A 22,277-nucleotide genomic window follows, 5' to 3' on the forward strand; every position below is an offset into this window, starting at 1 on the left:
AGGAGAGGAGCTCCCCATGGCTGGCTCTGGAACCACATATTTACAGTGGGTGTGGTTTGAAGAAGCAAAAGGAGAAGAGAAAGTGGGGGTATCACGTGATAATTCTAAAAATAAAGAAGGTGCTGTTCCTAGAAAGAGGGAGTCTCTAGGCAGAGTAAACAAAGTTAAATGTATCTGTCAACATCTCATTAGATGCTGGAAATTAATACATTTGATTGATCCAAATACATTCGAGGGTAAAAACTGACCTTTTCATGACCAGCGTCTCTTTGTGAGACAGGTCAGGTGGCTCAGAAATTGGCATCCTCGGTTGTCTGTGACCGAGAATAGAGTGTCAGCTCAATAGGCCCCGTCCTGGAGAGGTCTCTAGGCTGTAAACCCCTGGGACCCAGTGATGTTATGGTTTTTGCTTACTCCCAGGAAGCCCTTACGAGGGATTTTACTTTTTGCTATCAGATGAACAAAACGTTCTGGGATTTCTGCTTCTCCTCTAGTTTATGCTTCAAAGTATGGGAAACTTGAAATCAGTCTATGATGGCAGCATAAGGATCATTTTGTTAGAAAATGTGAATGACACTAATGATATCAACTCAAAAGTACTAATACTTTTATTACATTATGAATCAGTCATCCACTAAATTATCCTTTAAAGTTATCCATATTTCCAACTGATGTCAACTCTTAGGATAAAATGTAGCACCCATGTTTAAAATGTAATTTATTTTTCTTGAGTTACCTCTTTTGAGTAGAAGACAGGTAATAGGGATATAGATATTTGATCATACTTTTATTTTAAAAAAATCAGCATCTGCATTTCCATATTACAAAAAATGACATATTTCTCAGTTACAACTCTGACACAGTTTCAGAGAATTTCCATGTTAAAAAAAATAAACAAATTATTCTGAGGCTAAATGAAGATTTTAGACCAAAAGACAACATGTAGTAATATTTTACTTTACATTTAACTTTACATCATATTGTAGGGTCACTTAAACACACACAAAGGTTTACATGTAAGTGCATGAAATTCAGAAATAAGACCAATTTCCACAAATAAAATTCCAATTATCCAGGGTCATTAGGGAGCAAGATTTCTACATACCCAGTTTTTAAGTAAGAAGGTTAACCATAAGATGGAAATCTTTTCCTTCTATTGTATATGTTCTTGACTTTTTCTGCTCAGCTTAGGGGCTGGGTGGTCCACACTGGGGATATGAAGGTGGGTGGATCTGCTGACCCTGCCCTTAGTACCACAGCCCATGGTGCTTCCCAAGTGGTTCTGGTTTTGTAACCTCTTTCTTTGATATCCACTGAAGAATACATCATGCGTCTTCTTAATTTGTTGTTTCTATCGTTATTGTCTTGGAAAATTGAAGAAAATTTTATTACAATTATTTCTTAAAAGAAGTTTCTAAAAGTCACTGAATGAGGGACTAGAGACGTTGTCTATGGCATTAAAATTTGGGGAACGGGTGTCTGTTATCAGCTTGACAGGTATGTCCTGGAGGATTCAATTGACTCCAAGTCTAACCCTATACTAAGTGAGATGTGACTGGGTTACTTAATATAGATGAACGGCTTCTCTTTTCCTTTAATAATGGAAGAGGAAATATGCCAAGGTCAGAGGCAGAACATCTACATTCTAATAACATCTAGACATGGGTGCCGTGAAGCAAGATCCTATTGTGGAAGTGGCACCATATTGGGAGTGGAGAGATTTAAAGATCTCCATTGCCAGCTTTATCATCACTCACTAGCGGTGTGGCTTTGGGACTTACCTTTCCCCTGAACTCAGCCTGTTCTATTAAGAGGGAGTACCCCTCGATATTCACAAGGGATTGGTTCCGGGACCCCCACAGACACTAATCTGTGGATGCTCAAGCCCCTTACACAAAATAGTGTAGCATTTGCACATGGGTCTGCACATCCAACTCTATACTTTAAATCATCTCGATTACTTACAACACCTAATACAATGTAACTGCTATATAAATAGTTGTGAATACAATGTAAATGCTTTGTAAATAGTTTTGCTTTCTGGAACTTTCTGGAATTGTTTTTTCAAATGATTTCTATCAGTCCTTGGTTGAATCCATGGATTCAGAACTTGTAGACAGGGAGAGGTCACTGCATAACTAGAAAATCTCTAAGGTCCTTAGACCTTCCAAAGCCTTAGAGCTCCCAATCAATGCCCTGAGGCATGGAAAGGGACTAGAGATTACCAGGAGGAATCTCTCCCAATAATATACAATATAGAAAGGTAATTGTGATGCTGTGAAAAATGAAAGGAAAGCTGTAAGTACACAGTCCAAAGGGAAAGAGGAACAGAATCTATGAGTGAACATAAATGATCCACTGTACATGATTAAATCTTTGAAAAGTACCATAAGGATTATTCTCCTCAAAACTGATGCCACTGATACAACTCTTGAAATTTAAGCTCCTTAAGTCATAGTTCTTAATTACACAGCCTTTTTGAACAAACGTATATGCATACATGCAAATATTTATTCCTGAGTCAATAAGAACATCTTAAAAATATTCTAGAATTTCATTTACATTGTATCTTTTGGGTCTGTTGATTGGAATGGAATTGGCCTGTGGATCCTTCTGTGAAGTTTTTATATGTTCATTAGCGTACAGTCACCAGTTAATTTATCTTGGGATCAAGACCAGGAGTCAAAGCTATGATGGTGATGAAGATATGGAAACTCTTGCTTTGGTAGACTTGACCCTAAGCTAAGTGGGACAAGAAAAAAATTAAATTGAGGGATTAAGAATACTGAATCCATGATCTACAAATTGTAAATGAAAAGTTCCCTTTAAAGAAAGACCTTTTTATGATAAGAGCATAACCCAGTAATACAGTTAGGATTCATCTGTGTTTCTCCTCTTCAACTTGATCCAGATGCCGTTGCTTGGACGAAGAATGAGCTCTCCTGCCAGACCAAGTTCTTCTCTTTTTTGGTTGGATTCTACCCAAAAGTGCCTCAGGATGCAGGAAAGAATGGTTTTTTCTTCCATTATGGCGAACTTCTGACCTTCAAATTAAAGTAAATACCAACATCATTAGATAGATATACCTTAAATGTGAGAAATCAGAAATCCAATCAGAGGAAGCAAACAATTTTATATTTTTGCAATGGGCCCTGGGAGAATCAGAATCATTCGGGATGCTTATTAAAAATAAAGATTCTTGAGTGCCCTTTCCTTCTCCTACCCAGTACATCTGAACAGCTGGGATGGGCCAGGGATTTATATTTTAGCAAAAGCCTAACCAAATCCTGGGCTCATTCAAGCCTGAGACTCACTACTCTAGATTACTTTCTTATTGAGCCTTTAATTTAATTTACTACAGAGTCACCAAATAAGCTTCAGACTCACCCGTTTAAATCCGGTCTTATTTTATGAATGCCTGTATTTGCATAAATGATAAAATGCTAGAGATTCTGAAGCTGAAAGTGTTTATAATGCTTGGTGATGTGCATTCACTTCGTTTCAGCACTTCAGCTGGCCTTAGGGTGTTTTGTGCTTTGGTTTTACAAAATGAAGTTCTTAAAAGCAACAAACAGAAATTAAATATAACAAATCATTATACATAAGTTTTCTACCCTATGAAGTATATTCTTTTTTCATCTAAAAGCTACAATATTGTCAACGTCTACCAAGGAAAGAATTATGCTTTATGTTATGGGCTAAATTGTGCCCTGATCCCCCAAATTCATAGCTTTTTTATTAAGATTCATAAATCTTAAAACTCAGTATCTCAGAAGAGGACTGTGTTTGGAGACAGGAAAAGTAAAGTAATTAAATTAAAATGGTCAGATGGGTGGATCCTAATCCAATCTGACGGGTATCCTTACGGAAAGGAAAGATTAGAACACACACACAGAGGCCATGATGCAGGGCGAAGAGCAGCATGGATCCAATAAGCTAAGGAGAGGTTTATTACCAATTCTGTTGTCACCTTGATCTTGGATTTCTAGCCTCCAGAAGTGGGAGAAAATAAATTCCTGTGGCTTAAGCACCCAGTGTAGGGTACTTTGTTATGGCTGCACCAGAACACTAATAAACTTTGTGACAGTCACATTTTAAAGCAATAATGTGTAGCACAGGGGAAGAAAAAGGAAGTCAGTTTTTTTAAGACAGTTGCCTATGGGATGCTATATCTCAAGAAATTTTTGTAAGAAAACCACTACCGCTCTGCCAACCTGAAAGGTGAAACAAGTTCTGGAGGGTACAGACCTATACAGTTTCGGGGGCCCGCAGAGAAGGGCACATATGCGTATGTATGACGTCCTTTCGAATTCTCGGGAAAGAACCGCTCTGGCTTGAATTCCTCAGGATCTGGGAAGTACTTTGGATCTCTATGCAGTGCATAGGGCACGATGATTACTTGAGAGCCTTGCACGATTTTGTAACCCGCTGTCAAGAAGTAGTCAATAGGCCATGAGGATGGAGCAAGACAGACCATAAAAATAACCCACTCTCCCTGCTATTCAGATTATACAATCTTTACCAACTTCACAGTCTTCGGTAAGATTACGGGCAAAGAAAGGAACAGACGGGAAAAGGCGAAGGCTCTCCTTAATAACACATTCCAGATATTTCAGTTTCTTCAGGTCTTCTAGGGAAACAGGACGGTCAGACTTCCCTGGTTTTAACAGAATACACAGAATAACAATGAAAGAATTATTTGAGCTTGGGAGATGTGACGTTGATGAAGGATACACATCAAAACACTGAATGTTAAATATCTACAGCTAAAGTAGAATCTCTAATATTACCCACAATCAAAATAAAAGGAGATCTATTTCGTGAAAGAAACCAGACACCAACAATCACATACTTGTAGGATTCCATTTATAGGAAGTACTCTGTTGTTCCGTTGCTAAGTCATGTCTGACTCTTTTGTGACCCGATGCACTGTAGCCCGCCAGGCTCCTCTGTCTGTGGGATTTCCCAGGCAAGAATACTGGAAGGGGTAGCTATTTCCTTCTCCAGGGGATCTTCCTGACCCAGGGATCCAACCCACATCTCCTGCATTGGCAGGCAGAATCTTTACCACTGAGCCACCTGAGAAGCCCAGCAAGTACCCAGAACAGGTAGTAAGTCCCATTAGAAACAGACTGTAAATTAGAGATTGCCAGGGGCTGAGGGAAGAGAGGAGAGTGGTCAAGGAATGAGACAGGGTTTGCTTTTGTGGTGCTGGGAATCTGAGGACATCACTGCTGGTGTCAGCCTGCAGATTGCTGGCTGTGTAACAGAAATGTACATCCTAGCAGCTTAATGCATCTTTTCTCTCATTCGTGGCCAGATGCGAGGCGGGATGAAACAGGTTTCCTTGACCCCATGACTCAGTGCTTTTGCATGTACACCTGCTTCATCTATTAAGCAGTGAGATGCCTGAGGATCGTAACATTTATCTGGGCATCACATGCCAGGCACTTAGCAAATGCCTATATTCTTAACCAGGCCTTGCTAAGAAAACTGGCATTGGAAGGGACCCCACATGGGAGCCTTCCTGCTTAGTGTGGTACCTTTAGAACAGATCCTACTGCATACCCTTCCTGAGCAAGAGCAACTCTTGCTTCAACATACCAAACACTTCTTCCAGTTCACTGTCCACTTTCTGCTGGACTTCTGGATATGAACCCAATAGATATAAGGACCAGTTTATTGCAGCTGCAGTTGTATCGTGGCCCTACAAATGCAAGGGAAAAAATAGCTTAGCAGAGTCGTATGGCAAAGATTAGAAGAGAGAACTCCATTTTGAACTGTCTGGAATCTGACAGCTGCACCGTGACTCCAAACATAATAAGTTAACTGGGTGCAGTATTTCACCTTGATAAGAAACAAAACAGTCCTTCAGAGGGGAGATTCATGCTTGGAGAGGCATTTCAACGACACACAAGGTTCCATATGTGGGGGGAAGTGGCTGGGTTGTGATAAGGGAGTTTTCCAAGGGGACAAGGTGCTCTAGACTGTTTTTAAGGGGGAAATGTCTGACTTTCATGAGCCAGTCTGCCAGACCTGTACTCCTGCACCTTCTAGCCTTTGTAAGGTGGGCTTTACCTGTGGACCTTGGAGGCCAGGAGTCTATGTGTGGTTCTGAGTAACATCCTCCACGTCCAGAAGTTCATACGCCCCCTCCTGTAATGCTGGCTGAGCTTTAGGCAAAATATTAAGTACTTTGCAGAAACTAACTCAATTATTCTTCAGAAAAACTCCATGAAATACTTGATACCACTATGTACATTTTAGAGATTAAAAACAGATCCCAAAATTGTTTACCTGAGTTCTTCAGAAAAAAAAAAATTATTTGGAAAATCAATAATAATAGTATAAGCTCTATGAATAAGACTTTCAGGGGCACTAAAGGCAAAATTATTCCTCTGTGGAAGTCCTTACTTTTCCATTTTCTCTAGGCAACACAAGTGATAATTGTCATTTTTCTTTCTCTGGGCAGAAATCTCCAAAGCACCTGCTTCCTAAAACAGCTTCTAGTTGAATTTGTTGTTGCTGTTGTTTAGTCGCTCAGTTGTGTCAAACTCTTTGTGACCCCATGGACTATAGCCCACCAAGTTCCTCTGTCGATGGATTTCCCAGGCAAGAACACTGAGTGGGTTGCCACTTCTTTCCCAGGGTGTCTTCCCAACCCAGGGATCGAACCGGCGTCTCCTGCACTGACAGGCAGATTCTCTACCACTTAGCCACCAGGGAAGCCTCTAAGTTGAATTGTTTGAGGCTTATTCTGCAATTTTTATAAAATTTTTATAAATTTTTGGAGTCTCTGATATTGGTGTCCTGGCCTTTTCTCCGGCCTGCAGTGCCTTCACGGATGCCACCCTGAACTCCAGACAAGATCTGGCCCCTTTCACTCAGCTGTTCACCAAAGCCACAGAAGGAGGTGCTCTTGCTAAATACTTCTTAATAACTACTCTTGAATTTGTAAGCGGAAGCCTGATCCAAACAAGTAAGAGATGCCTGCTGAGCATAGGGAAGCTGTGACAAGGATCTGGGGTGACAAGGAGCATCTCATAAGGCTAATCAGGAGCGAGCCAGAAGGAGAACTCAGGTCTAGGGACACTCGACACAGCCTGCTTTCCTACACTGCGCTCTCAGGAGCATGTGTGTTCCCCAGACATCTGCAGGCAGGGCGGCTCAACCCACCCAGGGGCGGCCTGCACTGAGCCATGCTAAACCACCCATGCACTTCACGTTCCTCCACTTCTGGGATATTACCACGTGGTGGTTTTTAAAACATTTCTTCATCTTTATTTGGCAATCCATCCACTGAACGATTCATTCTTTATAATATTTAATAACACTAGAATTACCTTTTGTAAAAACCACAACTTTCTTTTAATGATGTGAAGGCCAGAAATCCCTTTAGAATCCACAAACTAGTTAAATTCACTATCAGAGGGCTCTTGCTAATCTTCTTTAGTTTGGGCAGCTCATAGCAGGAGTTCATTTGCTAGAACTTCAAAAAGGAGGTAGTGAAAAGACGGACTTGTGGGTTTCAGGGTTTTTCTGTTTTTTAAGCATGAAGCAATACAGGGAACTGAGAAATTTCTGGCTGCTTTTTTACTTGGAAAAGTCTGATGGGTTTTAGGTTATCCCAAGAAAACTGCTTTACTCACCACAAGTCAAAGGCTTTTTTCTGAAGAAGGAAGTTGATCTGATAACTTAATCAGGCTCTTTTGTAATTGCTAGTCGTAATTTAGTGACTCATCCTCAGCTATATGAAGCTACTTTAAAACAAATAAAATAATGCTAAAGATTCAAAAACGTAACTGGAATTTTAAAAATGATACCCAAAAATAATATGACAAGATAAAATACCTCAAACATAAAGGTGTCGACTTCTTCTCTTATATCTTCATGACTCAGCTTGTTCCCTTGGTCATCAGTCACATTTAAAAGCAAGTCCAGAAAAGCCCTGCATTTACTTTTGCGTGGAGGAAAGTCCTTGTCCTTGTCATTACATGTACCTTCTTCATGTCTCTTCATTTCATTGGCTCGTTCAGTGATGACCTGTATGATTTAAATAATATGCTCTTGTGTGGAGTTTGATAGAGCCCCATAATACATTTTCCCATGAAAATATACTAGTTTCTTTCATGGATTTTTTTTTCTAAACCTTTCCTATTCTGACTCGACAATAACTTAGGCTGTTGTGGAAAATATAGATAAAGCTTCCTGTTAACATTTTAGGACATTATTTGATAAGACTTTTAAAAACAAATTTAACATCAGAAAAATTCAGCATATTCAAGTGCCATCCTCCTAACACAGGAATAGACTTGGTAGTCCCCTAAACAGTGCCCTAGAGATTTGAATGAGCTAATGAGAAAAAGCTTGGGTGGTGAAGAGAATGCAGTCATTATATAAGAGGCTAATGATGGATTGCTCTCATTACTGGTTGGGTTGGAGAAAAGAAACAGCTAGTTCATAGGTGACGTCACCTGATGTGCTTGCTGTTCCTGTTGCCTAGACGTCTCTCTCTTCAGACACCAGTGTGGCTGGCTGCCTCCTTCTTTAAGGTTTGTTCTCTCTGCACACCATCAGAAAGACCTTCCCAGATCACTGCTACACCAGTCTCCAGCACTATCTTCCTAACTCTATTTTTTTCCATTTCACTCACCCCCTGACATTCGGAGAAGACGATGGCACCCCACTCTAATACTCTTGCCTGGAAAATCCCATGGATGGAGGAGCCTGGTAGGCTGCAGTCCATGGGGTCGCGAAGAGTCGGACATGACTGAGCAACTTCCCTTTCACTTTTCACTTTCATGTACTGGAGAAGGAAATGGCAACCCACTCCAGTGTTTTTGCCTGGAGAATCCCAGGGATGGGGGAGCCTGGTGGGCTGCCGTCTATGGGGTCACAGAGTTGGACACGACTGAAGCGACTTAGCAGCAGCAGCCCCTGACATTATATTATACTTGCTGTATAATATAACGCATACCTCAAATATAGCATCCCCATGGCAGCAAATCTGTCTTTGTTCACTGATGTTAGTCACAACCCTTCCCTAATAGCTCATTTGGTAAAGAATCCACCTGAAATGTGGGAGATCTGGGTTTGATCCCTGGGTTGGGAAGATCCCCTGGAGAAGGGGAAGGCTACCCACTTCAGTGTTCTGGCCTGGAGAATTCCATGGACTGTATAGTCCATGGGGTTGCAAAGAGTCGGACATATCTGAGTGACTTTCACTTTAACTTTCAGAGCACTGTCTGGCATTTTAGGACGTTCATTAGATCTTTTCTGAGTGAATAGAAGAACTAAAGCCCATAAACTTAATTTGGTCATGTATTTCAACTTTCTCCTCCTATCAAGCAATTGACCAAACCTGATGCTAAGTGGTCTGAATGAATGGATCCTAAGTTCTTTGGGGACAAAACACCATATTTCTCTTCATCCTTGGGGAAACCCCTAGTGCCTGGCACTCAGTATGCAATTTTCAATATTTACTAAGTAAATAGTATCGTTCATCCAATTTGCAGTTCATTAATTATTGGCATTGATAGTAATGCATGTAATTTGAGAAAATAATTAATTATAGTTAAAAGACACAAACTGTTGGTCATTCTCCCACCACCCAGTAATGGAGATTACTCTGTCTTCCACTGTGGCCACGTTGATCTAAAACTTCATTCATCCAACATCTCCTGCCAGTAACCACACACATAATGCTAACACCTAATTAAGATGCAATTGTGCTGTCTACTTTTTCCCATTATTATTCACCTTTTAAGAGACACAGGTTCCAGGCTATGGTAACACAATATAAAAATCTTGGACTTCTAAAGATCTGGAAGTGGAGAGTGGCGAGGGTTCACAACATCGTGAATGCACTTAATGGTAAATTTTATGTTGAGTATGTATTATCACAAGTAAAAAAAAAATTGAGGGCTTACATTGTTGGTAAAATCATGTACAATCTTTAGGCTCCTTCTGTGTTCTCGTCCATTTTTAAACATATAGAATATAAGGTCAAGCCAGAGCCAGGGTGTCTTCATTCTCTGATGTATCGAATCACTCATCCTATAAACAGGATAAAAACACATCAGCTGACATACTGAGAATGTGTATTTCTTGGGCCCTGATGTGATGCGTCGTCCCATGATTTGGGGAATGGCGATGATTCGTCTCAGAGGCTATTGAGAACTCCAAGCTTTACCATCAACATGAAGGCATGGACTATCCAGGGAAGCTTAAACATTGAATGTGTTCTTGAGAGGAACGAAGAATCTATTATAAAACATTCTGGCCAGATGGCCATCTGGTCTCTGCTGCTGCTTCTCCAGGGAGAGGTCTTGCCCTCCCCAGGCCACACACGGCCCTTGCACCACAAGATCATATGAAACCTGCCTCTTTCTAATGTCCACTGATTCGCTTGCTTACTCCTCTGCACTGCCAACAAAACAACTGACTTCCCTCTTACAAGGAAAAGTGCTCATTAATCCCCGTCTGTCACATAGCTGTCACGAGCACCACCCTCAGCATTTCCAGCGAAAAGCAGAAAGACCTACACAACCTCCTCCTTTGTGACCAGCTTAGATGCCAATTCCACAGAAAGGACCTCTCACAGCCACTCAATCTGTAAAATGTATCCCCGTTTCCCCTCTCGCATCAACTTGATCTTTTCTTTCCAAGTCATTATCATAGTTTATAAGTTTATAGTCAGCTGCTGCAATGCCTGTCTCCCCCGTTTCTGTCTCATGTGCCCATATAAAATTAGTCAGTACCTTGTGCAGTGAATGGCAGGTTAGCTGCTCAACAATTAATAAGATTAAGTGAAAGGAGCCATGAATTAAACATAGGATATGTTGAATCAGATCCTGGTGCTGCCTCTTTATAATCATGAGCAATTTTAAAAGTAAAGTTGATTATTTCTATTAAGTAATAATACATACTCAAGTGTAGAAAATATAGGAAAGGAGAATGAACCACAACAAAAATAAAACACAATAAGAAAAAGAAGCACACACACAATAACAATAAACACAGCTAACATTTTGATGTAGTATCTTCTCATTTTTTCCATGAAAATGTATATCTTTCTCTTACAATTTAGCATCAAAATATAGGCTCTCAGTATATTATAAAATAATCATTTAAAATTACTGTGTAATCTGAATGTGCTATAATTTACGCAACTCTTCCTCTACTATTGAAACACATGCTTTAATGATTAGGTTGATTTTTAGTATAACGTTTCATTTTGAAATTATGAAAAATATACAATATAGACAGAAGTGATTAGCAATAATTTTTAAAGCCCTAATCAGTAACCGTTTTAGAAATAATTGAAAGGATTTCATTTACCTATAAACAGCTCGAACATACTCGGAATCATCATTGCTTTGAGCACCAACGTTCTTTCCCATAGCTGTTTCTGTAAAATAGAGTGAGAAGTAACCATTCAATTCACGAACACACCTTGGGTACATTTTCCAGTGTCAGACATTTTTTAAAAAGACATTATGTCCTGTTCTGATATATTGCAGAATTCTTTTCCCTTTTCTCTTGAATCTTCTGCTTCTCTTCCTCCCAGCTCCTGCCCTTCCTTCCCTCTGACCTTCTGGTCGTGTTGGCTCTGTAACTGCTGGGTTTGAAGTCCTATGAATGGCCACTGCTTCTCAGGAGGCTAGTTTAGTACTAGGACTATCCAGATGAACCCCAGATTCCTTCCAAATGGACCCCCTCCACATACACCATGAACTGTTATTTTCTATTTGGGCCATATTCTTTACAGCCTAACTTTAAAAATAAATCAGTGAGACTTACCACAGATTATATCTAAGGTACAAAGAGTGACGTAAAAAAAGCAGTTAAACGCTTCTTGGTTAACATGCTTTTCAAGCTTAGTAACCAATATATTTGCTTGTTCATTCATGACATCTAAGTAATCCTCCAGAATTGTAAAATGGAAAGTGGGTGTTAACATTTTTCTCCTAGAGCGCCATTTGTTTCCAGTACTAGAAATACAATACATGGTTACAAAGGAAAAAGAAGCAACATCTGAAACAGATAAAATATAGTCAAGTCACCACGTTCTCCTGAAATAGCGTATTCTGTAGATTCTCAATTGCTTTGATCAGAATGGCAAAGACTCATGTATAGCTACAGAATGTGAATATTTCGGATATTGTTCTATATTCCTAATATTTACAGGGGCATTTATTAAAAATGGAAACAAAATGTTTCCTACATGTCTAAGTTCTGAGGTTCTAAAGATTAGAATTTTTCTCCCTTTTATCAATACCATAGTCCTCACATGATCCGCCGCTCCATGATTCACTTTAATCTCTATTATCTTTGAATTCTCTAAAGTCCCCACAAGGGTCCTGTCTATTCTGGAGTCCTATTTCTGAATCGACTCCAGAATTGAGGTCCCTATGTTTGATATACTTCTCTGGGGGGATGTGACTGCTTTTTCATTATATTTTCAAGATTTCCCTCCTCCAAACTATCCTTTGCTTTACTCCATTCATATATCAGTACCTCCTCGTTGTTCTTGAAACACTAGTGATTATCACTATTGAAGACAGTGCCTGGATATTACCATATACCCAGGACTCCTGTCAATCAAAAGCCCATTGTTAACTAGACTCTTCCTTCCACCTGCTCCCATAATTCTCCAGAGCTCATTGGAAGAATACTTTGGGTCAGTTCCTGAAATAACAAGTTACCCAGAGAAGAAACTGTTTCTATAAGACAGCTTTACAAATTTCCACTGACATACCTTGTAAGAAGTCCTAGTCCAAGCCACGGTTCTAAGAACTTGTACATATAGGATTTTTCAATGTGCTTTGAACTGTTTAAAATTACCTCAAAAAGAGAAAAAAAAATGAGAGATATAGACATCAAAACGATATCAATTATAAGAACATCTGGCTAGAACACAACTATTTTTAAAACAAGATTTCATAATTGTTATTTCTCTGTGATTCATTTTTATTCCTGTGCCTCAAAGAAATTCAGTTAAGAGTTTTGAACATATCACTGTCATTCAGTCTTGAGGACTAAATGGAATTGAAAGAAAACACCCAAGATAATTCCTGGTGTCTGCCACCAACTAGGAACTGAAAAGAGAATTTGCTGAGGGCAATGCGGAGAGGCAGGTGAATGTGGAGAATGACCACATCTAATGAGATTCCCACTCCATCAAACAGTGGAATATGGACCCTATTTGCCACATACTCACTTCCACATTTTCTGCGTTATAAAGGGCCACGAGAGGAACGGGCCCGAGCCAGAGTTTCAGCAGCGGCAGGTGTCGGAATTCTTCAGTGCAATCAATTATCTGCTGAAAAAAATCTAGGAGAAATATTTAACCTTAAAGTCAATCAAGACAAGAATTCTGTCTAATAAGGATCTACTGTAGAGCGCAGGAAACTCTACTTAAAACTCTGTAATGACCTATATGAGAGAATCTAAAAATAAATATATATATCTAAAATATATATATATACACACATATATAGATATCTAAAATATATATATACACATATATATATCTAAAAATATATAAATATACATATATATGTATAACTGATTCACTTTGTTGTATACCTGAAACTAATGTAACATTGTGAATCAACTATACTACAATACTTTTTCAAAAAAAGACAAGAATTTTGTAGTAAGTTCCTTATGTTATTTTAGATTCCTCAGAGAAGTGAGATCACACAACACTTATCTTCATCAGACATTTCATTTAGCACTAATGGCCAGAGTGGTTTCTTTCTTTTTTTAAACCGTGGACTTGTAATACTACAAGTATTACAAGAATTTTTTTCTTTTTTTCTTTTTTTTTAACCATGGACTTGTACATCCATGGTTAAAAAAAAAGAAAAAAAAAGAAACCACTCTTAGAGTTTTAAACAACTTCCCAAAATCAAACAACTTGGTTCCAAAGCTGGAAATTGAGCCAAGGTTTGCCTGATGCCAAAATCCAGTATTTATACGCCAGATTAAAACGGCCCTTTATGAAAGACAGTACACTGCCATTCTCTTCACTCAGAAAGTAATTCCAAAGACAACTTGCAGTTTGTTTTAAAATAGGTTTTATTCAGTGGAGATTTCAATTAGAAAAATTCTCAAAAAGAACATGAGACTCCTTAAGCATACTGTTTCTTTAGTGGGGATGGGAAGGTCTATATTTTTACATAACTGTTTTGTTTACTATTATAAAGCCTTAGGATAGAAAGGGAAGTTAGCTTTTAAGTATTAGGGACTTCTCTGGTAGCCTAGATGGTAAAGAATCTGTTTGCAATGCAGGAGACTTGGGTTTAATCTTGGGTGGGAAAGATCCCCTGGAGAAGGGAATGGCTACCCACTCCAGTATTCTTGCCTGGAGAATCCCAACGACAGAGGAGCCTGGTGAGCTACAGTCCATGGGGTCACAAAGAGTTGGACACGACTGTGCAACTAACACTTTCAAGATGACTTTTCAAATGTGGTTTTGATATAAATAAATGTGTTGTTGGATCACTTGTGACGTTAGTCACTTTGATGTTTGGCTGGTGAAAAGTTTACTTGGATTTCTTCTGCCCTAAAATACGTTCAGTATTTTGGTAAACACTCTCCCACAAGGCCTTGTGGTATTCTTGTGAGTTTAAGATGACAGTATTGTTTTGCTTGAGAAAACAAAGGAAAATAACCCTTCAAGCATCGCAGTTACTCTTCAGCCTGTAAAACCACTAGTATTTACAATTAATTGGAGGGGGAATTGGGTTCTGGTCCCTGACTTATTTTAAAACATGTCATATTGAGCAAATCTTTTCAGCGCTGGGTAATTCAATTTATACCCCTATGAAATAAAGTACGCGTTCTTAGTTGTGTTTGACTCTCTGCGGCCCCATGGACTGTAGCCCACTAGGCTCATCTGTCCATGGGATTTTTTTCCAGGCAAGCATACTGGAGTGGGTTGCCATTTCCTCCTCCAGGGGATCTTCCCAACCCAGAGATCGAACCCCAGTCCCTTTGAACCCCAGTTTCTTGGGTCTCCTGCATTGGCAGGCAGATTCTTTACTACCGGCTCCACCTGGGAAGCCCTGAAAATAAAGTGCTCATATCTGTTAATAATTCATCCTCCCTAATGGAGGACTCCAAATCTCAGATACTTCTGAGACTCTTCTAGCTTAAAGCGATCTTTTCCATCAACAAAACAATATAAATCTCTCTCTTCAAAAAGATGATCTCAATAAAAATAAATTCACTCTTAAGAGTTTTGAAACTTCCTGCATGAGTTTTCAAGAAGGCCTGGGCATAAGTTTTGTTATTACATAACCTCCTTAAAAGGGCTAAAATATGAAAGTCAAGAAGGAATCAAAGTTGTGGTCAAGTCTTGTGATGTCTAGATAGCGAAGAACCTCAAGTGCCTTTTGAGAGAGAGAGAGACAAATGGAGGCGTCTGTGTTCTAAGGGATCTATCTTGTTTCAGGTGGTGCCAGTGGTAAAGAACCCACCTGCTAATGCAGATGTAAGGGGCCTGGGTTCCATTCCTGGGTTGGGAAGATCCCCTGGAGAAGGGCATGGCCACCCACTCCAGGATTCTTGCTTGGAGAATCCCTGGACAGAGGAGCCTGGAGGGCTACCGCCCATGGGGCCACAAAGAGTGGAACACGACTGAAGCTACTTAGCACGCGGGCACAGGGAAGTTTCTGCCCTTAAAGGCTTTAAGAGCCCAGACAGAAGCAAAGACAGCAGTGTTCTGAGGTGTAGGAGCAGCTACGAGGTGGAAAAAGCAGCAGCAGAAAAAGCAGGACAAGAGCTTAGAAAGCTTGCGATCTGTGCTGCACAGGCAGGCAAAGTTCATTTGGACCAGACGCACCCGCAATTTTGCCAGGTGTCATAGGGAACATGGATAGAATTGGGCACCCGTCTTTTAATGAGTGGGTGACAAATTCTCTCTCTCCCGGCGTACTTCAGTGTACAGACTATATATGCACGAGAGCCGGCGGGCGGCGCGTGCCGGAATCCCGGGCCCTCAGATGGGGACGCGGCCGGAGCCCTTACCTCTTGCGTCCGGCTTCATCATCAGCGCGTGTCCCACCAAGGGGTAGGGGTCCCCAATGGTCGGGACGGGACGCATCTGACGCCATTTCCGCGCGTAGCTCAACACCATCTGCAGGAGGTTCAGGGTGAGGGTGGCGCCTGCCAGGGAGACGGCGCACAGCCCGCCCCAGAGCAGCAGCTTTGGCCCGACGCTCAGCAACCAGGGCGCCAGCATCGCGCTCGCGGGGCCGCTGTGCACCCGGGCCGAGACCGCGGGGACCGCCGGGCGGGATGCTGCGGGCGGCCGGCGCGGTCCAGCCCCCCGAGGTCAAGTGCGCGGGCGCTGGGAGGAGTTCCCGGCCTGCGGGCGGTCCCGGAGCCGCAGGAGGGGGCGCGCCGGGCAGGGTCACTTCCCCCTCCGGCCCTTGGAGGGGGTGGGCACCCGCCTGGCTCACACTCTGTTCTCCGAGCCGACGACGCCCGGCCGGGTTTGTTACCACGGGTCAAAGCCTTCGTAACGCGCACTGGCCTCTGTTGTGCTTCCAGTGGAAAACGAAAGTTCGGAAAGCGGCTTGAGCGCTCAATAGGCTGCGCGGGTGTAAACGGAGGCACGTTAGTGGGTGGAGACTGGAGGATAATGAAGGTCGAGTGGAAGCAAGCTGGTTAGTGATGGAGAGGCGTCCACGGGCGGGGGTACTGCCAGCTGCTGGGTCCCGGACAACTTCAGGGTACAGCGAGCTGGATGTTTTAAAATGGAAAAAAAAAAAAAAAAAAAAGCATCTGGTTTGAAGCTCAGCCTCTGGAGCTCATTTTTCGCCCCCAGCTGGGTATCTAAGTTCACTCCTTTGCATTCCGCTAGGACCGGCTGCCAGCCCGGATGGAGATGGGTTGCTTCTTGGCTTCCTCGTTAGAGTCACCCGGGCAGCTACCTACTTTGACGCTGAGTAGCCTTAGGGGCACGACCTTCGGGGCACCAGTTATCAGGCTGCATTGGGCGGCTGATTGCGACACAGGTGAGTTGAGTGATCCAAGCTGTGATCCAAGTATTTTTCAGAATATTTTTTGGGACCAAGAAAAGTTAGCACCCCAAGAGAACAAGAAAAGGGCGAGTGGGTGAGGATGGAGGTGGGGGTCTCTGAAAGCGGTGAAGGTAAGAGATGCTGGGAAAGAAGGGTTTGATAAGGAGACAGCAGTTGGGGAGCACGCTGAAAAGGGAAAGACGACACGCCGCTGAGCCCACAGAGGGAAAAGGTAAAGACAGTGAGAAGGACGCTCCGGTTCTGCCCAGGGCCTGGGTTCTCTGACTCTCGATTCCTTCCTTTTCTCCAGGTGCCCAGTTCTGACTCTCCTTTCCTCTACTCTTGATACTGCCTAGAAAAGGGGCTGAGAGGGGAGTGTTCCTCTCCTAGCAGAAGGTCCCTAAATTATAGGAAAAGTGCCAAGGAAGGTGAAGTATTGAGAATACCCTGCATTTTTTCTTTTTTAAATTATGAAAGTATGATAACACATTTACAGGAGCCGTGAGAAATACAGAACACAGTTACATTCAGTTCCACTATATATTAAAATTATTTTTAAAATAGATAAATTAAGGTTTTTACTTGGAGTTTCCATATCAAAAAGTAGATGAATTAAGATTTTTAGTTGGAATTTCAATATCAAACTCTCAAAAATTAATAGAATAGGCAGAAAAGTAGAAGGATATAGTAGACCTGAAAAGCACTATGAACCAATTCAACATAATTAAGATTTATACAATTTTCATACAACAGCAGGATGCAAAGAGAATATCCTGCATTTTTACTTTAATTGGATTAGTTTTACCAGCAGCTACTGTATAGTTTGTTCACAGCCACCTGCAGAGGAAACCTAAGACTTTTCTCTAACTGGATTTCGAGTCATCAACATTTACTGATATAGAACAATGTTTATGAAATATTAAGTGAAAAAAATAAGCAAGTGGCAGAACCAAGTATATAACCTAATACCCTCTTTGGGAGACTTTTTTTCTCTCTACTACTAGACTGATATCTGGAAAGAAAAATACTGAGCAACTTGATCATTTGGGAATGGAGAAGAAACTTGCACTTTTATGTAATTCACGTCTATATTGTTTAATTACTTTAAGACTTTAAAAAAGGGTATCTGTGCAATATCTGTTAGTATATCTTCCTGGACTTTGATTTCTTCCTCTCTAAAGGATCAAGGATAGAACTTCCCAGTGGCCCTGCGATTAAGACTCTGCTCTTCTACTTGGTTGGGAACTAAGATCCCACATGACTAAGATCTCTCCAAAAAATGGATTGAGGCTGAACTGCAAGGTCAGTTATACATATAAAAGTACAGGGTTTGTATATATCTGACTCTCTGCTAATCTCTGTGGACAAAACAAGAACTATAACATACAAGTGCTGCCCTCGGAAGTGGAGAAACAGGGTGATCCCAGGAGCAGCAAATGTGAGCCAAGAAATGCCCCCACCCAGGGGAGGATATGAGGGATTCAAAAGGCAATGGAGGGGCTCCTGTTTGCACACAGGTCAACTCACAGTGACAAGAGCAAGATAATTTGACTGGCGGCATGGAGCAAGGTGAAATAGAGCTTGACTGCCAGGCTTAAACATTTTATTTCTATTTTGAAGATAATTTGTGAGTGAGGAAGAGGCACTGAAGTTTGTTGTTGTTTTTTTTTAAGAGGCAACGCAGTAAAAGCCTTCTGTTTTGTTCCCTTTCATCTTTCCTATGGTTTCCTTGTTACCAGATAGGACCTTCTCATATTGCCTTGGAATATTGAAATTTCAGATGAAACCAGTCCAATGGCCAGGCCTGCAAGAAATGTACAGCACCATCCTCTCTCCTGGCAACAAAGTACACAGTGAGCCCACCATACAGTGGAAGGATCCTCTGTGTAGGGAACAGTGCTCTGCCAAGGTCAAGACTCAACCTTTGTAACCGTGTAGGTTGTCAGCCTAGAGGAATGAATCCGACTGAGTAGGAAGGTGTGAGCCTCCCCTCCTGGAGATTCATTCCAAAGGATGAATTCCTTCTTACTTGGAAGGTCTTTGCCACTCTCTCCAGCTTGAAATAAGTGCTTTTGACAGTTAAAGTGGTAGGCCAGAATATGTTATGAACTACAGAAGGGCTTTGTAAATATTGACACTTGGATTTACTTTAGTTTTCTGTCACTTGGAATGGCTCCCAATATGAAAAAGGTATTTTAGATTCAAAAACAAATTCTGGCTGGATACAGAACTATGGTATCTATATACTCACACACATGAAACCATCAGTGTTAATTCCTATTGTCTTCAATTCCTTTCCCTGTATTCTCTCCTGAAGCCTCTGGAGTCAAAGTTTTGCTTTGACCATTCTCCTAGCACAGATCTTGTCAAGATCACCAATATCTTCCATGTTCTTTTTTTTTTTCTTAAGTCACTCAGTTGTGTCTAACTCTTTGTGACCCCATGGACTATACAGTTCATGGAATTCTCTAGGCCAGAATACTGGAGTGGGTAGCCTTTCCTTCTCCAGGGAATCTTCCCAACCCAGGGATGGTACTCAGGTCTCTCGCATTGCAGGCGGATTCTTTATCCTCCGAGCCACAAGAGAAGAATACTGGAGTGGGTAGCCTATCCCGTCTCTAGGGGATCTTCCCGACCCAGGAATTGAACTGGGGTCTCCTGCATTGCAGGCGTATTCTTTACCAACTGAGCTATGAGGGAAGCCCTATCTTCCATGTAGCTGACCTTTTAAGTCATTTCTCAGACCCTATCTAAATTGACTTATCAACAGCATTCAACATATGTGAGTGCTTTTACTTCCTTGAACCCCTGCCCCGTTTAACTCTGAGGATTCCCTATTCTCTGGATTGCTTTCTCCCTCACCAGCTGTTCCTTCTGCTTTGCTAGTTTCTCCTCACACCACATACTGCTAGATGTTAAAACACCTAGAGCTCGAACTCTTTTTCTCTGCTTTCCATTCTCCACTCTCTTGGTTAGCTCATCCATTTCAGTACTTAAATTATACCAGCATTATATATATATATATATCTGTATCTATCTCTATCTATATGTATATATATTCCCCCAGTCTGAACCTCCTCTCTAAACCCCAGTGAAACATCTCCACTTAGACATCAATAGGCATCAAACAAACACATCCCAACTTGCTTCCAAATCTGCTTCTCTTGAATTCTTTCTGATTTTGGTAAATGTCAACATTATCTTTCCAAGTATTAAGTCAAAGCCTTGGGGTCAACCTGGATTCTTTTTTGTTGTTGTTGCCCTCCTCATCCAATCCAACAGCAAATCCAATTGGTTCACATTTGAGAACACACCCAAAGTCACTGACTTGTCGCCAGCTGCCCGTCTGTCATCTAATCTGAAACATCATCTCACATCAGATTACGTCACTCTGTCCTCAAAATTCTCCAGTGGCTTCTGGTTTCAGGTAACATAACTCCCACCGCCAAAAAGAATCTTAATCCCTTGCCCCTGTTACTTTACTGATCTCATCTCTTATTATTTGCCCCCTTTTTAAGTCCATCCTGTGTCCCACCAGCCTCTAAACCTCCAGGTATGCTCCTGTTTTAGGCTGTGTGTTTTCCCCTCTATCTAGAATTCTATTTTTTTTTCATCTCTATATGACTTCTTTTCTCATTTTCTTTGAGTCTTTGCTTAAATACTCTTTGCAATAAAGCCTTTCCTGATCATTCTGTCTGTCCATCCTGTCACATGGCCATATTTTATGTTTCTTCATAGCATTTATTATTATCTGACCTTATATTTCTATTGATTTGTTTATACTCTATGTCCTCCATGAGAATATAAGTTCTATTAGGGCAAAGTCTTTGTCTTGTACAGCCCAATGTTCTAGAATCTTACACGAAGAAGGTGCTTGATAAATATTTGATGAAGTAATAAATCCAGGATGACTGTCACACACATGCTTAGTTCATGTATTCACACTAATATATGAAAGTATATTATTTAGGAATATGCCTTTTTAATCTAGCAAATATATAACTGTCTTGACTTTTGTCTGTTATTAATGCCATTAAAATCCTAGTCACTGACATTACTCCCTCCTTTAGAAAAGTTTGTACAATATGCCAGGTTGACTAATAATCAGATTGTTCTAGTCATTGTGCTGACTTTCTTTTGCCTTTTTTTACAGGCACTTTATATGCATAGACTATACTTCACTGATAGAAAAGAAGACATGGCCATTTGAGATCTGAGAATATCTGAGTCCAAGGATTTCAGTCACTATTAAAGGGAAACAACGGTAGGTGGGGGGAAAAGGAAGCTAAAGGACCCTAGAGGCTTGCCTCCGGGAGAAGGCAATGGCACCCCACTCCAGTACTCTTGCCTGGAAAATCCCATGGACAGAGGAGCCTGGTGGGCTGCAGTCCATGGGGTTGCGAAGAGTAAGACACGACTGAGCGACTTCACTTTCCCTTTTCACTTTCATGCATTGGAGAAGGAAATGGCGACCCACTCCAGTATTCTTGCCTGGAGAATCCCAGGGATGGGGGAGCCTGGTGGGCTGCTGTCTATGGGGTCACACAGAGTTGGACACGACTGAAGCGACTTAGCAGCAGCAGCAGCAGAGGCTTGCCTGCAATTAATACTGCTCCCACACCTTCTCTGTTCAATTTTCTATGTTAATATCAGGTCAGGACATGTGCTCTGAAGAAAAATACGGCAGGGCTAGAGGGCAGAGGGTAGATAGAGCTACTGTTCAGACAGAGGGGTCTGGAAGGTTTTCTGCAGCAGTGACCATTTAAGCAGAGATCAGATTGTGTTAAAATGAGGAAGATGCTCCTGCAAAAACTTCCCACCAGTGGATGAGCACTTCTGTCATTAATAGTAAAGATGAAACCATAAGCAATATGGTTTAAATACATTTATATTCAGCTTTTACAAAAGCAATCAATTTGGGATACTTTTATTGTATTTTAAATAGACTGCCTGAATTTGAGCATGAAAACTAGTAAAAACAAAATTGGCTTGAGACACTTAGCCATTGACCTTCCTCTCAGTGAGTGCAATGAATAGAATAATCTGAATATTAGTCAACCTAACATACTGTACCAACTTTTCTATTTTTTAAAGAGGGAATGATATCTATTAGTGACTAGGATTGTGATGGCATTAATAACAGAATGAGACAAAAATGTCAATAGACAGTTACATACTGCTAGATAAAAAGGCATATTCCTAAATAATATACTTCCATATATTAGTGTATGAATACACACA

General features: G+C 41.1%; 1 protein-coding gene across 1 annotated transcript; it reads right to left on the reverse strand.

Moving 5' to 3' along the window:
• On the reverse strand, nucleotides 771-16,784 carry LOC102188826 (cytochrome P450 4V2). Its single transcript, XM_018041939.1, has 11 exons — nucleotides 16,039-16,784; nucleotides 13,223-13,335; nucleotides 12,761-12,846; nucleotides 11,803-11,993; nucleotides 11,341-11,410; nucleotides 9,930-10,056; nucleotides 7,852-8,043; nucleotides 5,605-5,707; nucleotides 4,523-4,657; nucleotides 4,249-4,428; nucleotides 771-3,044 (listed from the first exon to the last, which is right to left on the reverse strand). Exons 1-11 carry the CDS (start codon nucleotides 16,250-16,252, stop codon nucleotides 2,872-2,874), a joined length of 1,584 nt encoding a protein of 527 aa, XP_017897428.1. The 5' UTR covers nucleotides 16,253-16,784; the 3' UTR covers nucleotides 771-2,871.

Source organism: Capra hircus, chromosome 27 (genome assembly GCF_001704415.2).
Source record: "Capra hircus breed San Clemente chromosome 27, ASM170441v1, whole genome shotgun sequence".
NCBI classification, from domain to species: domain Eukaryota; kingdom Metazoa; phylum Chordata; class Mammalia; order Artiodactyla; family Bovidae; genus Capra; species Capra hircus.

What these genes read in the sequence shown, in the direction of transcription:
- LOC102188826 (XM_018041939.1), bottom strand. Translation starts at nt 16,252, where the DNA reads ATGCTGGCGCCCTGGTTGCTGAGCGTCGGGCCAAAGCTGCTGCTCTGG. An exon ending in ATAACGCAGAAAATGTGGAA is followed by an intron (nt 12,847 to 13,222) that starts GTGAGTATGTGG and finishes TCTCTTTTTGAG; the next exon opens with GTAATTTTAAACAGTTCAAA. An exon ending in GGACTAGGACTTCTTACAAG is followed by an intron (nt 11,994 to 12,760) that starts GTATGTCAGTGG and finishes TTGTATTTCTAG; the next exon opens with TACTGGAAACAAATGGCGCT.